Here is a 15,512-nt window from a genome sequence, read left to right as displayed (position 1 = left end):
CCAATTCCCCCAAAACGGCAAGTTTACACATTTATAATAAGCTAAATCTTACTACTCCAACAATGCTTTAACTAGCCAAACCATTGATATTTTCTGCACCTAGATATTTTGCCTTTACATAGTATTTGCCTGATTTGAAGGGTTGCAGCTGTACAGTTGTGTAAGCAAGCATCTGTAGTTTGGGATTTGGGATTAGTGAAGCAGCCCATGCTTATTCATCTAAAGATATTCTACCTCAATTTAGCTGTCTCATGTTTTATAGTTAAAAGCTTATGTATGTGATGCTGACCAAAACAAATGGACTCGAAATATCCAACATGCAAAATATAGTAATGACAACATGCACAATGTGGTTATGACTTCACTTGATGATTCTCTGAGGATTTCTGGCCTATTCCAGACAGTGATACAATATATTATCGACCTATATAGGAAATCATTGGGGTATATTGACCTATATGCAAGAGCATTATGCTAATCTCCTCATAATCACTCTCCACTGAAGACTTTAGGATTTAAGTGTTATACGGCATTCCCTTTTGAGTGCAATGACTTCTTGCACACTGTAAACCAGTGTGCTCACATAATCTAGTGTTAGAAATCACCCACCATAGTTCTATGTCCCATTGCACTCACTGTACACCAGTCCTGCAGAAAGCTTTGAGTGTTGAGACAAAAGCTAGATCTTCTAGATATGGCATGCAAGCTAAAGTGTTATCTCTACACTAACAATTCTGGTCCTCTCTTTGCCACAAAGTCCCATCTCTGTTCACTAATTCTTTACCCAGGCTTTTGTACCTACAAAATATGTTTGCTTAGCACAACCTTGTGTAATTGAAGGCACTTTTTAATGCTGGAGAAAAGCAAATTGACAGACAGTTGGCTATTAACAGGTAACCCAATAAGTCGTTCATCTGTCTGTCCTGTTCTGCTCAATGACACATGCAGCAGTCTGCACGTTTGTACTTCCTTAATGTCTTATGGAGGTCGTGCCGTCATTCTCCATTTGTGAATAATAATGTTGTGGGGGCGGGGGGGGGGGGGGGGTTAAATTATGTGGCGTCTTTCAGTCTTAGCTTTATTAGTTATTTGGTAGAGAAACAAATGTCTTCTCTGATTTAGGTCATGTTGCTTTTGAGTCGCCCACATCTCCTTCGTAGGGTTTCTTCTTGAGGTACAGCTTCATTGGGAGCATTCAAGACCTTAAACTGTTAAACTGGCTCTCCTCTTTGAGCTGTCTAGGTTGTTTTTAGTATGGCATTGAAAGAAAGAGACTAGTAATTGTCTCTCTGGTGATGGGCAGAGGTTCGCCTCCATCTCTCTCCTATAGTTCTGCAGGAAGTCCACCGTGAATTCCCCTGCTGTTCACCATTTGAACTAGAAAAGGCACAATTTTCTAAAGAAATTTTTAAGAATCAATTTATTTCTTTTTTTTAATCAGGTCTCACATGCACAGTTTGTGTGTGCATCTCTCTCTCTCTCTCTCTCTCTCTCTCTCTCTCTCTCTCTCTCTCTCTCTATCTGTCTGTCTCTCTTTGAGCAGCATAAATCTTCCCAGCAGAAGAGTGCAGGTGTGACAGGATTGATGTCTGCTTGATGTCTACAGGAAGCCTGGTGCGTTTGGAGTGTCTGTCAGGAAGTGGTATGGCCCCACTGTGCCGCTTCATCAGCGGCACGTGATGTTAAATGTGCAGCAACAGGAAGTGTTAGATGGGGTCACTGGCTGCTTTAGTTGTGGAGAGGCGTAGGCACGGTGAGAGAGCTAACGGTGTCATGCTCACTGCTCAGGCATCGGGCTACATATTCCTGGTTCAGAGTGCGGCCTTAAGACTTAAACATAAACTATTGAACAGACATTGTCTAGGCAGCATAGGAGTTGGCAATGGTGTATGAAGTCACTTACTATCTCTACCTCTGTCTCTTCTTAGCCATAGCCATTTGATTGCCACGACATAGTAGTCATCCTAGTGACCTCAATAGACCCCATGGCCAAATGTCACTCAACATGAAGTCTGATTTCTCTTAAAATCGTCTGACACTATCTATGATGTTCACAAGAATGTGTTTGTGCAGTTTTTCTATTGTTCCTGGTTTTCTTTTGTTCTCACGTTACTAGTTTAAAATAGTATGAAGCATAGGCAGCGGAACGCATCTGAACTTGGGGGGGGCGTGTCGGGGGGGCTCCGTCTCACAGCATTGTAACATTGTAGTGCAGCAAGAAAGGAAAACTACTGTAAACATTTGAACCATATTTCTTGTTTAGAACCTATAGCTAGCAACATCGCCATCTCCTGAAAAAGATTAATATTGCACCGCCACCTTTCTTGTGGCTACATCACAGCATCTACTGAAAAACATTTATAGTGGATCTGACTTGTTTAGTTCACTTTAGATTCACATCACATCTGAAAAACAACCAGTCGAGTGTAATAAGTAAATGAGGTTTAATTGTAAAAAAAAAAATCTAAAAATTTTTTTTGGGGGGGAACTGAAATGTACCCGGGCCAGGGCCCGTGTGGCCTGGGCGGTTCCATGACCTATGGTATGAAGGCTATAGATAACCTACTAATTTGTGTGCCATACTTACTTACATCTGCAGTTTGTGCAGTAAAATAGTGGTTAGTTGTCTAGGGTGATAGTAGGGGCATGTTTCCTCATACCCCCCCACCCCTTAGTTGTTGTGGTGTTTAAATGGCTGGAGTTGGAATCTGCTATATAAACACATTCCAGATGAAGGTGGAGGCTTCCCCAGGAGGAACACTGCTCACGTCTCTTGCTGGAGTGTTGCTCATGTCAGGAAGTAACCCCTCGTGCCCCATGTGTTCCTGAATAAGCAGACCTGTAACAATGACCATGGCAGAGGTGAGGAGTTGTTACTGAGTGGCACCATTATCTAATCACTGCCTAAGGGTGGGTTGACAGTTTTGGACTTGACATTTTTAAAGCCAAGATGGAACCAGTGGGCGGGACTTACATACAGGAGCATATTGGTAGAAGTTAGACTAGCAAAGTGAAGGAGGGTGCTTAGCCTCCTTTCATCTTCTGTTCTGGGACAGTTGGCACTGCCAGTTTCTCTCAGCCTGGAGCTGTTACAGACGGTATGCAAATGAGCGTATGATGGTCCCCTGCTGAGCTGGTCTGATATAATTTATAACACTGTTGTAGCTACCGGCTCATAATTATTTTACTGGGCAATAATATGTCTTCCTATGCTCTGACACACCACCACACTGACACCGCCCAGTAGACTTATTTTCTCATTTTATTTTTTTGAGAAAGGTACACACACACATTTGAAATGGAAGTGTCAGAATTGCTCAGTTGCCCCATTGGACGAGAACGTCATCATATTGAGACCTTGAGGGTCCCTGGAACTCGTTCCCAGTATCTGACCTAGTTTCCTCATTGTGAGGTTGGTAACTGATCATTCACCTGCCCCAGGCCACTGAAAAACACATACCACTCATACACACTTTTCTCACAATTACACACTACATTGCTACCACCAGCTCATAATCACTTCCTCTTTTGTAGAAGTCAGTACAGAGAGGCTGAGGCGGTGGTGGTGAACTAGAATACTCAAATCAAGGATTCTTGTTTTGTCACATAACCCATCTCAAATGATGGATTTTGCATTACCCTACCTACCAATGTCATTTTTAGTGTTTCCTAAATGGATAAAGTGCATCCGCAGTTATGCACACTCAAAATCGGTGCAAAAATCTTTAATATGCAAGCTTTCAGACTGCCTTGAAGGTCTGCTTTGAAGAAGGTCTCTTGACTGAAAGCTTGCATATTATATAAAAAAAGATTTGTGCACAGATTTTGAGTGTGCAGAAACTGCAGATGCTCGTTTTCATCCTCCAGTTTCATATCCTTCAGCTCCAGCACCTCAGCCAGGTTTCAGTTTGTCTTTGTCTTTTTTCAGGCGAGTTTCCTGATCATAGGGGTGCACCGATCACGTTTTTTGCCACCGATCACCGATTGCCGATCACCTATGAGAAATATCTGCCCAACCGATCATCGACCGATCACCGATTACCGATTACCGATCACCGATATATATATATATATTTATTTTATATTTTGTAGGCTAAAGGAAACTGCCAACATGAGACAGATGGGAGTTCAACCGTTTAGTTGTCAGTTCTCTTCAGTACAGTACAGCAGTATAGGCTTTTTACAGCATTATGACAGGAATAGTAGGATTGTGTGTGGTCTGGAAAAAGGAGGCAATAAAATATACAAACAGGTCAGTAACCAAGCTTGCTGTTATATAGGCCAATTATAGTGATAATTAACAACTAATAATATATAAATGATAATTAGGTAAACTGTAAGTCAGTTACTCTTAAACACCAGTCTTGAACCATGACTAAAGCCAAAGAGCTCCCACTCATAGAACCGGGGTTATGCACAATAACCGTCATACATTGGGATCCGCATCGAACGAACATCAAAACGACCCGCCCATCGAGGCCGAGTTACAGTGTTATAATTAGCAGCACTATGAGTGCGATCTACATAATGGTGACAGGGTTACATGACGGGAGAAACAACAGAATCACAAGCTACACACGAGCTAAACTCCATCTGAGTAGTGGCATTAATTAGCGCATCCGTCTGAATGGAGCGCACATCCACATAGCAGCACACTTTCGCTTCCTTCAAAGTGCCCGCGGGAACATCAATGCTTGCGTGGAAATTGTCTGTGTGTGCGCGTGCACTACCCCGACTACCACGTTAATCTGGGACTTTAATACACACGGATTTAACAGCATGCAAATGCCTCGGTAGGCGGGAGGACTGGAGGTAACTTCTCTCTGCGGAGTCTGCTCTAATCACCAGCTGATTTGTGTGATTCAAAGAGGCAAGAGGTGTGTTGACAGTCTGGTGCGGTGTGTGCATGGAGGTGAGTACACTGATGAAAGCAAAGCGTGTGCTTTGCAACACAATGATATAAACGTTAGAGCACAATATGAAAGTTAAACGATAGACATTGAAGACATGAAAATGGGCTGCCTCATGTTTCTCACGTGCAGCATGATCGGCTATGCGATCGGCAACATTAAAGGAATATCGGAAACAGCAGATCACATATTTGAGGTCCAAATCGGCCGATACAGATTGCGTGCAGATCGATCGGTGCACCCCTACTGATCAATGTGTTGCACTCTTTCAACCTTAGCTGTCTGTTTTAGAGCTTGCTCAATGTGTTGCACTCTTTCAACCTTAGCTGTCTGTTTTAGAGCTTGATCAATGTGTTGCACTCTTTCAACCTTAGCTGTCTGTTTTAGAGCTTGATCAATGTGAGGCACTCTTTCAACCTTAGCTGTCTGTTTTAGAGCTTGCTCAATGTGTTGCACTCTTTCAACCTTAGCTGTCTGTTTTAGAGCTTGATCAATGTGTTGCACTCTTTCAACCTTAGCTGTCTGTTTTAGAGCTTGATCAATGTGTTGCACTCTTTCAACCTTAGCTGTCTGTTTTAGAGCTTGATCAATGTGTTGCACTCTTTCAACCTTAGCTGTCTGTTTTAGAGCTTGCTCAATGTGTTGCACTCTTTCAACCTTAGCTGTCTGTTTTAGAGCTTGATCAATGTGTTGCACTCTTTCAACTAGAGCCCGACCGATATGGGATTTTTGAAACCGATCCGATACCGATTTTAGGGAATAAAAAATTACCGATACCGATAATATCGGCCGATATTTTTATTTTTATTTTTTTTATCATCAAATGTTTATCCCCCATTAGTGCTAATCCCCCATTAGTGCTAATTTTTTATTTATTTATCCTGGTTGCTGCTCCACCCTCTGCCGATCTGGGGAGAGCCGAAAACTGGCTCCATGCTTCCACATGGGCAGTTAGCCAGCCGCTTCTTTTCACCTGACAGGGGAAGCTTCACCGGTAGGACATAGCACGTGGGAGGATCACGATATTCGATATAACGAGTTCCCCTCCCTCCGAACAGGCGCCCTTAACGACCAGAGGAGGCACCACATCAGCAACCCTCAAATATCAAACACTTGACAAAGATATGATTGAGTTGACATGAATTGAAATATGTGATGTAGGCAGGATATTTTACAGCTTATTAATAAACTCAATGCAATGAAACAGTAAACTTAACTGGGAATTTAATAATTATAAATAACTAGAAATACAAAAACACAATAGAACAAATAGTTAAGAAAAAATATCAAATATACACAACATGCTGTCCATGCTGTCTATAACTTATATATATATATATATATATATAAAAAAAAAAAAAAAAAATCGGCCGATAAAAAAAATATATATCGGCCGATACCGATATATCGATAATCGCCAATATCGGCCGATAATATCGGCGGGCCGATAATATCGGTCGGGCTCTACTTTCAACCTTAGCTGTCTGTTTTAGAGCTTGATCAATGTGTTGCACTCTTTCAACCTTAGCTCTCTGTTTTAGAGCTTGATCAATGTGTTGCACTCTTTCAACCTTAGCTGTCTGTTTTAGAGCTTGATCAATGTGTTGCACTCTTTCAACCTTAGCTGTCTGTTTTAGAGCTTGATCAATGTGTTGCACTCTTTCAACCTTAGCTGTCTGTTTTAACGATTAACGATTAACGATTTCAGACGGACAAGCCCGTCTTTATTGTCACACGATTACAATCAACACATGCACGGAGGGCCACAACACACACATGCTGACGGTGGCCGGTGAAATTTGTCCTCTGCATTTAACCCATCCTGGCTTTGTCCTTTCCTCCGGGGGGCAGGCCAGGAGCAGTGGTCGCTTTCTCGTACAGCGCCCGGGGACCGACTTCGGACACTGGTCGGATGACGATGACGATCTGATCTTCTGCATGTTTTTAATGGGGGGGGGGGGGGTTATACGGAGGAACCCCCCTGGGGGAGCACGGGGAGAACATGCAAACTCCACACAGACAGAAAGGCCCTTACGACGAGATACCCCACCTGGGCAGTGGGCACTGAAGATATGGGGGGGAACACAACCACAGCGCCCACAGTGTCCCAGGCGAGAATCGACCTCAGGACCTTCTGACTGCGAGGCGACAACTCTACCACTGAGCCACCGTGCCCCTACTAGAGCTTGTGAGCAGCATGACATAGTGACACACTGTAGCGGTCATGACCCTGACAGCTGATGAAGTGTCATCACTTGTCCTGTTGGCTATAGAAATAAGCCCACTCAGTTCCTGTGGGCCTACTGACTTTTTGAGACCGTATAGACACAAAATGTTCCCAGTAACAATGGCCAAGGCAAGGGTTTCTTTTCATCTCGGCCTGCCTGGTATGTGCGCATGTATGGTTTCTCTCAGTTGTCTCTCCCCATCCATTTTGCAAGCAGTACTACTGCATTCCATTGCATGAAACTGTTGTATCATCGGCGCCTTTAGGGCTGAATTCTGCAACGTTTCAGCAGCATGGTTCAGTTCTGCTATACATGTTTTCATGTAACCCCCAGCTTATACTCTGTGTGTACAATGATGATTATGTTCATCTCTCACATGTTACACCCATTCATGAGTGTAGGGTTCACTACCATATGTCACAGCCAGGTTGAGATCCCGTTACGTTTTCATTAGCCGTGTTACGGTCTAAGTCACACTAGGGCTGTGAGATGTCAACCAAATATCCATCGCGATGGTTCCACAGCATTGTTGTTGACGAGGGGGGGGGGGGGATTCATTAATGATTTCTGAAGTGGTTGCGGGGGCATTTGGCTGCGCCAGTGCCGCTGCACGTTCACATTTACAACAGGACAGCTGAGCTCTACATGTCATGAGAGACCAACGGACTACGATAGGCTACTACTACAGCACAGAGCCAGGCGACTGAAACAGTAGGCTATATTGAAAGGCACAAAACAATTAACGTTAACGTTACAGATGCTGACCAACAACGTGTGTGTGTTGAATTGAACTAGCTGGCAGAAAACGGACAGAATTACTGGCGGCTAACGTTAGATTTGTGCGGGCTCAGATTTGAGATGGAAACACAGCAGCAGCAGCCTATGTAATGGAGCGACTTCATGGAAACAGGCGGGTTGATTTCACAGTTGAAGACTTGTAATGTTACTCACATTGGGTTGAAAACAGGAAAGAACATTAAGTTTCTTCTTTGTCTGAACATTTTCACAACAACACAACTGACTTCTGCTTATCCTCCCCCTCCTCCTCTCCGCTGTACTGCTTCTCTGTACTGGGGACAGGGTACGCTTGTCTAATGCCGCCCGGCGCCCGTGCGTCCCCTGTGCTGAGTGGACTTGGCCTTTTTTATTATTAAGTCTGCAATTTTAATTTGAACAGATAATCACGATGGTCCGATGTAGAAGGCTGAGGCTCAGATGTAGATGGCATCGACGATGGTCGATGCCATCGTCCATCGTGCCCAACCACACAAATGACCAAATAACTGAGAAGATGGGACACTTGGGAGAATTGAAATGCTAAATGATTTCCTGATTGAACCTAATGTTAATTGTAGACAATGACATCCACCATTGTGGGTCCAGTCATTGTACTTATCAGTGAGCCAGAGATGCTAGTTCTCTCTGAGGGGGTTTTATGCAAAGTGTGTCACATGTTATAAACCGCCAGTTATTTAGCTACAGTGAACTCTGTGTATTTGACCACCATTTTATTTGAAATGTTTTGCTGTACTTTTGTTTCTTCGGATGTGAATGACGCGGTGTCTTGGAGGTTGAAGTACAGACTGCCTGTGCCTGGGTTCATTTGTGTCTTGGAGGTTGAAGTACAGACTGCCTGTGCCTGGGTTCATTTGTGTCTTGGAGGTTGAAGTACAGACTGCCTGTGCCTGGGTTCATTTGTGACTTGGAGGTTGAAGTACAGACTGCCTGTGCCTGGGTTCATTTGTGTCTTGGAGGTTGAAGTACAGACTGCCTGTGCCTGGGTTCATTTGTGTCTTGGAGGTTGAAGTACAGACTGCCTGTGCCTGGGTTCATTTGTGACTTGGAGGTTGAAGTACAGACTGCCTGTGCCTGGGTTCATTTGTGTCTTGGAGGTTGAAGTACAGACTGCCTGTGCCTGGGTTCATTTGTGTCTTGGAGGTTGAAGTACAGACTGCCTGTGCCTGGGTTCATTTGTGTCTTGGAGGTTGAAGTACAGACTGCCTGTGCCTGGGTTCATTTGTGTCATGATGTCACAGCTCATTGTTTCAAAGGCTAGTAGTACCGTACCGTCTGTTGTTTGTGCCACTAAAGGCGGAACAGTCGGCTGATTGGTTGACGCTGTGAAGAGAATGGGTGGAGAGATGGGAACAAGTGCTGTAAGGGCTAACAGCCGTGAATAATTTAGTAGTCTTGTCTAGTCTTACACTGCCTATCGGATCCGACGCCTTTATGGCTTTTCGTATGTCACCAAGGAGATAGTCTGTGTTAATTGGGAAGTGGCGCTCTCATTGCTACATCAGGTAGAGTTGTGGTGGGTGGGGGTGGAAGAATGAACAGACAAATGCAGTAGCTTGCCAAGCATCCGTTTTCTGGACTATTCTGCTGTAATGTGTAACTAAAACAACAGAGCATCAGCTACAACACACACTTATTAAACTAGAACCATCCACCTCATGCGATGTTCTTAGTGCATTTCTGTTTCATAGTTCTAGCCTCGCACTTTAACTTTGTTCTTTTTAACCTTGTCAAGAAAAGTGCTGTACAAATATACTTAGTCTGCTTATTTAGGCTAACCCTGTTCGGAGGAGGCCACAGGGCCAAAAATGATAAGTTATTATGACTACACTAGTACAGTGTACATTCATAACCTTCAAAGGGCCTTCACTAAGGTTCCCTGATAGTAAATAACTCAATATATTCAGCTCTGTAAGATTTGTGTAGCTTCTCCTCAGTGCTTTTAGATGGGTCCCTCTTAGCAGAGGCGCCACCATCTTATCACCAGATTAGGATGTTAGTTTCATACCTTCAGGCCTGTGCTGCTTGGAGCAAAAACAACAAAGAAAGAGGGGGAGGGAGGAATCAAAATTTCGTTTTTTCCCCCCCGTTATGTTTTAGTTTTTGCTCCAAGTGAAATGTTTTATGGTCACTCACGATTCAGTAGGTGGCATGGTTCCAGCCTTAAAACTCATTATATAAGGATTTTTCAAATCGGACAAAGCAAGTTGAGTATCCCTGGCATAGGTTAATAGCAGCCTTAGCTAAACAATCATGTGGAAGTTGAAATCTCAAAGTCCAGCTGGAAATGTTTCTTTATTAAAAAAAAGAGCAAATACAATATTTTGCTTGGCTTTCCAGCCCTGATGCATTAATGGATCATTTGCTCAGTCGACTATAAATAGTACTCTGAATGTGATGAACATATCAGTGGGTCAGTGGATTGTGACAGTACAACATATCTTACTGTTTGATCCCCACTCGATGTAACGCCACTTGAATATTTCACCTCATCTGTGACTAAACTCATGATAGCCTACGTGACTAAACTCATGATAGCCTACGTGACTAAACTCATGGATAGCCTACGTGACTAAACTCATGGATAGCCTACGTGACTAAACTCATGGATAGCCTACGTGACTAAACTCATGGATAGCCTACGCAGATCGCCTTGTCGGCTCCTCTGATTGTGTCATGTTATGTGATGTTGTCATCTCCTTAGGCCTTGAAGGGATTTACTGGAAACTGAATACCATGTACAAAAATACAATGTACTGTTGATATCCTTGGGTTTGTAGTGCTGGTCAGTTCACGGTCAAAACAGGGGGTGTCGAGCTCGAAACTTTTACTAAACTAGTTTTCACTTGTTTATGTGTTCAGAAAAAAGCACTCGTGCAAGCAGGCTGAGAGCTAAATATGACAGCATTGTGATGGCTCTTAATTGCAGTTTGTAATAGTGTTAATTTGGGCCTGGTTCTGTCTGAGGCATGAGACACGAGCTGTGTCCTTGTGGTGAAACGGGCAAGGCTTGTGTGGGCTAATGGCTGTCTCTCTATAATGGCTCTTTCTATTATTGAGGGAGATGACTTGTTCCTGTGGTGTGCTGACAACTCCAGTTGAGTCAGACAGAGTGGCTACAGAGACACTTTCACCCACTTCCTTTCTGCCTGTGTTCTGCTCCATTCCCTTTGTTTCTCCTTTCTCTCATCATCTCTTTACTATATCTGTTTTTCTCTCATATAGTTATCTCTCTCTCTCTCTCTCTCTCTCTCTCTCTCTCTCTCTCCCCCCCTCATATATCTTCTGATGTCTCTCTGTTACTGTCTTCTTCGCCCCAGTTTCACACACCATTGGTGCTAATTACGTGGCCCCAGCTGGAGAAGTGGGATCTGGATCCTATCCAGAGCAGACACATGATGAGGTTTTGATGTATGTTGTGTCGAAATTAAAGTAACCTCTCTCTCTCTCTCTCTCTCTCTCTCTCTCTCTCTCTCTCTCTCTCTCTCTCTCTCTGTCTGTCTGTCTCTCTCTCTCATATCCCATCCGTCTGCAGACGAGGACTCAACCCACCCCACAGAGTCAAGTCCATCTCCATGACAACCTTCACGCTACAGGAAATCGAGTTCCTACAGAAACATGGCAATGAGGTAGGCATGGCAACTGTCTGCCCTTTCACAGTTGGTAAAGGAGCACGCCAACATTTTGGGAGACTTGTCATATTCCCGAGAAGATAGATGCCCCTCTCTCCTCTGTGCGTGCAGTAGAAAAGTAGCTATGCCTCCTCCTCCTGCTAGTTAGCTTAGCACAAATGACCGGTAAGGTCTTTGCACACACAGTCCGATTGTTTTCGTAAATTCGTATGCTTGTTTTTTAATCCGTCATCTGAAAACACAGACGGGTCCCAGCTCGCAAAAATCTATTGACTGATGCGAAAAACGCAGAAAATCGAACCTCGTCCGAAAACTTAAATGACGGACATAATTGTCTGACTCGGTGTGTCAATGATGATTGACACAAATGAGGTTGTATTCTTTCTTTTTTTCGTGCGTCAATTTTGGACGAAAATACGGACTTGGTGTGCAAAAGCTAGTAGTCTGAGGTAAGGCTAGCCTACCCCCATTAATGCTGCCTTGTAAGATTTTCGCAATCTTATGACTTATACGTTTATTGCTGGCCACACTGTGCGACTTGGGTCTAATAAACTTGGATACGACATTAAGTTTGATGTGTGTAGAGTCAGACTGTACAATGACAGCTACTGGATCACAGGTGAGACGCATGTCAATCCGTAAGGTTACTCTGACGTCACGCAAGCAAGGGAGGCAGGAAGGGGCCTGGAACTGAGGGTAACCACGGCATTCAAAACAACGAGCGGGGATGTGATTTTTGTAAATAAACAAGACGCGTACGTGGTCTGAGCTTCGGTTTTTAGCCAGAATATTCCAAAAGACGCCACTGAACAGGTCTAACGTCATGTTATAGCAGTCGGGCGCACTTAGTGACAAGCAAAGCAACAGTAAAACGGACAGGTTTTTGTATTGAGTTTGGCGTCAGTTTGGCGTAACCCAGGGGTGGGCAATTATTTTTCATGGGGGGCCACATGAGAAACCCAGATTGTTGCTGGGGGCCGAACAAATATTGTCATGCCGTAACCCAGGAACTTTGATGATAGAGAGGACCACAAAAAAATGTCCTCGCTCCCAGAGCGCCAGATTTTGCTGAGCGTTGGGGGCCGAACGGCGTTGGCGCAAATTTTTTGGGGGCATTTGAAGTCAGGTTTAGAGGAATACCTCATTTTAAATTAACAGTTGTGATGTCATTATTCAGTCTTAAACACCAATATTTTATCCTTTTCTCACTCACTCCTATGTCATTAACTTTTTTGACCACCTGCCAATATGGCTGCTATATTTTAAAGTTACCAGCCAATTAGAATTTCCACTAGCCAAAATGTTTTTCTTTAAATAAACCAGAATATGAGTGTGTTAATTTAAGCATAAGTATCAGTAAGTGGCCCGGGATTCTCAAAGCCTGTGTTGAGGGTCACACGAACAAAAATGCACTCTTGAAGCTAAATAAATCCAAAACCAACAAGTTAATTATTTCCATTTTTACTTCAATGTAGAACAGTAATTTCTTACACATGAGATTACTTTTAGCCTTTTAGTCATAAAGATTATTGAAAGATATTCCATTCCAGACTGAAATTTTATAACAGAAGTGGAGTATTGGCCAGAATGACATGAACATTTGGACACTTATTCAGCGGGTACCTTGCATGTTGCATTCAGGTGCACTGTAAAAAAAAAAAAAAAAAAAATTTTTTTTTTTTGAAATTCCAGCGCGGGCCACACAGGGGGCGCTCGCGGGCCGCATGTGGCCCGCGGGCCGCCTTTTGCCCAGGTCTGGCGTAACCCATAAGACAGCGAGCCCCGTACCCCCAGCGTTGCATAGCAACAACACCGGAAGTAACTCCAGAGTAACCTTACGAATACACAAGTGTCTACCGTCATCAGTGGGCGTCCAGCTACACAGCGTTCAGCTACACAATATAGCTACACAGCTATAGTGGTAGTCAGATAAACTATACAGCTAAGCATGACTCCAGCCCTTGCAAAGTGGTATTCATGTGTATAGAAAAACACCCAAAGAAGAGGAGGAGGAGGAGAATGTGGACTCGGTCATGGCTAGGGAACAGAGGTCAACATGGGGATGCCAATTTTGCGAGACAGCTTGAGGTAACGTCAACTATTTATTAGCTTCTACTAGCATTTAGTGTCTATAGCCTACTGTCGATGCAGCATTTCTATTGGTTGTTATCCGATAATCTGACGTCGTCGTAGCTGTCACCCTAAAATTCTGAGTGTCAGAATTTATCTCCACGTTTCTTTCACGTTGATCATCATCTTTTGTCTGGGACATCCCAAAATCACACAGTGTGTCAAAGGCTTAAGACACCAAATACACAGCGCCAAAACGCTCTCATGTACTCTTATGTATGTTATGACTCGTGCATTCATTACGTTATGAAATAATTATGTTAAATTACGAGACATTGTAGCATTTATGTAGCAAAATACATAAACATTCATACTCCGTGGCAATAAAAACATTTTTTTTTACCTAGAAGACTTTTAGATGCATGGGGGCTAGTTGAGAAATAAAGTGTATTCAATGGAAAGGTACCACAAATACTATTCTCTCTCTCTCTCTCTCTCTCTCTCTCTCTCTCTCTCTCTCTCTCTCTCTCTCTCTCTTTCTTTACATTACATTACATTACGTCATTTGGCAGACGCTTTTATCCAAAGCGACTTACAATAACACATTCTCTCTCTCTCTCATTCTCTTTCTCTCTCTCTCTCTCTCTCTCTCTCTCTCTCTCTCTCCCGTCATTTATCAGGACATACAGTATCTAAATCTATGAAACATACTACTAATGGAATTCAGCACTTTGATTGAGCCTATATGCTGGAGTGAGTCTCACCTTTCTCTGGCCTTTGGTTTTGGGTGGCATTCCCAAGATAATTGCCTAATCCTGATTCCTGACTGTAAAGTGGGCTTTATCGGCTGCGTGCGTGTGTGTGTGTGTGTGTGTGTGTGCACACAGAGAATAGAGTGACAGAGCTGCTGTTTCAGAGCTGCTCTTTCAGACATGCTGCTCTCAAGCCACGCACGTTTTAGCTGCTGCTGTTACTTATTTAGCTGGCTTGGCGCGCGCACACACGCACACACACACACACGCGCGCACACACACGGCGCACACACACACACACACACACACACACACACACACACACACACACACGGCGCACGCTAGCTCGCTCTTTCATCCGCCAAATTGGATTTTGAATCGAGGTAAGGCTCGACTAAATAATAGGAGGGCTGAAATTGGAAACTGCACCCCCTGCTGTTCCTGTTGTTGTTTTGTATTTTATTTATGTATTGGTTGCCTTGATGTTTTGTATCTGTGTCAGCGCTCTCTCTGGAAAGAGGAGCACACAGAACGTGAAGGCGGCAGCAGTATTCACATATCAACCTTGAAGGATTTGTGCATCATCTCCAACCTTGAGTCTCCTGCACGTCTGCCTGCCCTGCCACTTTGTTACAGCTTTTAATAGCCTCTGCTTCCCCCAGGTGGCGTTGCTCTATTTCGTACAGCGTTTAGCAGAAATGGCTCATGGTGGTGGAGGATGGGACACTTGGGTTCCTCTGTGCAGTATGTGTCGACTTGTTGCCTCTTGGTTTTGAAGTGCTGTTTGCTTGTAGATCTGCTTTGTCTGTCCCTGAGAAATCCTGTAATGATTAGAAGTCAGAAGAAAGTCCAACATCCTGAGGTCTGATTGGCTTTCGCTGAATATTAAACAAGACAGTTGGCAAACAAAGAATGATTGTCTAAGATATTTTCAAAAGATAACAAGTAAAGGAGGTATCACAGTGTGGGTATCTTTGAGCACATTCTTCTGGTCTGTGATGAAACATCATGTCATCATCAGATTTACCTGCGTCTTTCATTATAGCAATTCAACATTCTCCTGGATGGCCATTTCACGGCTAATGATGGAGGTTGACATGCCCAGAAGAACAGCTTTGGAGCTGT

General features: G+C 43.6%; 1 protein-coding gene across 4 annotated transcripts in view; it reads left to right on the top strand.

The window, feature by feature from the left end:
* The window catches only part of agfg1a (ArfGAP with FG repeats 1a), a 32,795-nt gene that overhangs the window by 686 nt on the left and 16,597 nt on the right, over positions 1–15,512 (top strand). For all 4 annotated transcript variants that reach the window (XM_083637051.1, XM_083637053.1, XM_083637052.1 and 1 more), the window contains exon 2: positions 11,469–11,562. In XM_083637051.1, coding sequence (XP_083493177.1) covers positions 11,469–11,562 — 94 coding nt within the window. The remainder of the gene's footprint in view (positions 1–11,468; positions 11,563–15,512) is intronic.

Source organism: Poromitra crassiceps (assembly GCF_964638095.1).
Source record: "Poromitra crassiceps genome assembly, chromosome: 5".
Lineage (NCBI taxonomy): Eukaryota > Metazoa > Chordata > Actinopteri > Beryciformes > Melamphaidae > Poromitra > Poromitra crassiceps.
This window is presented reverse-complemented; position numbering and strand designations above follow the sequence as displayed.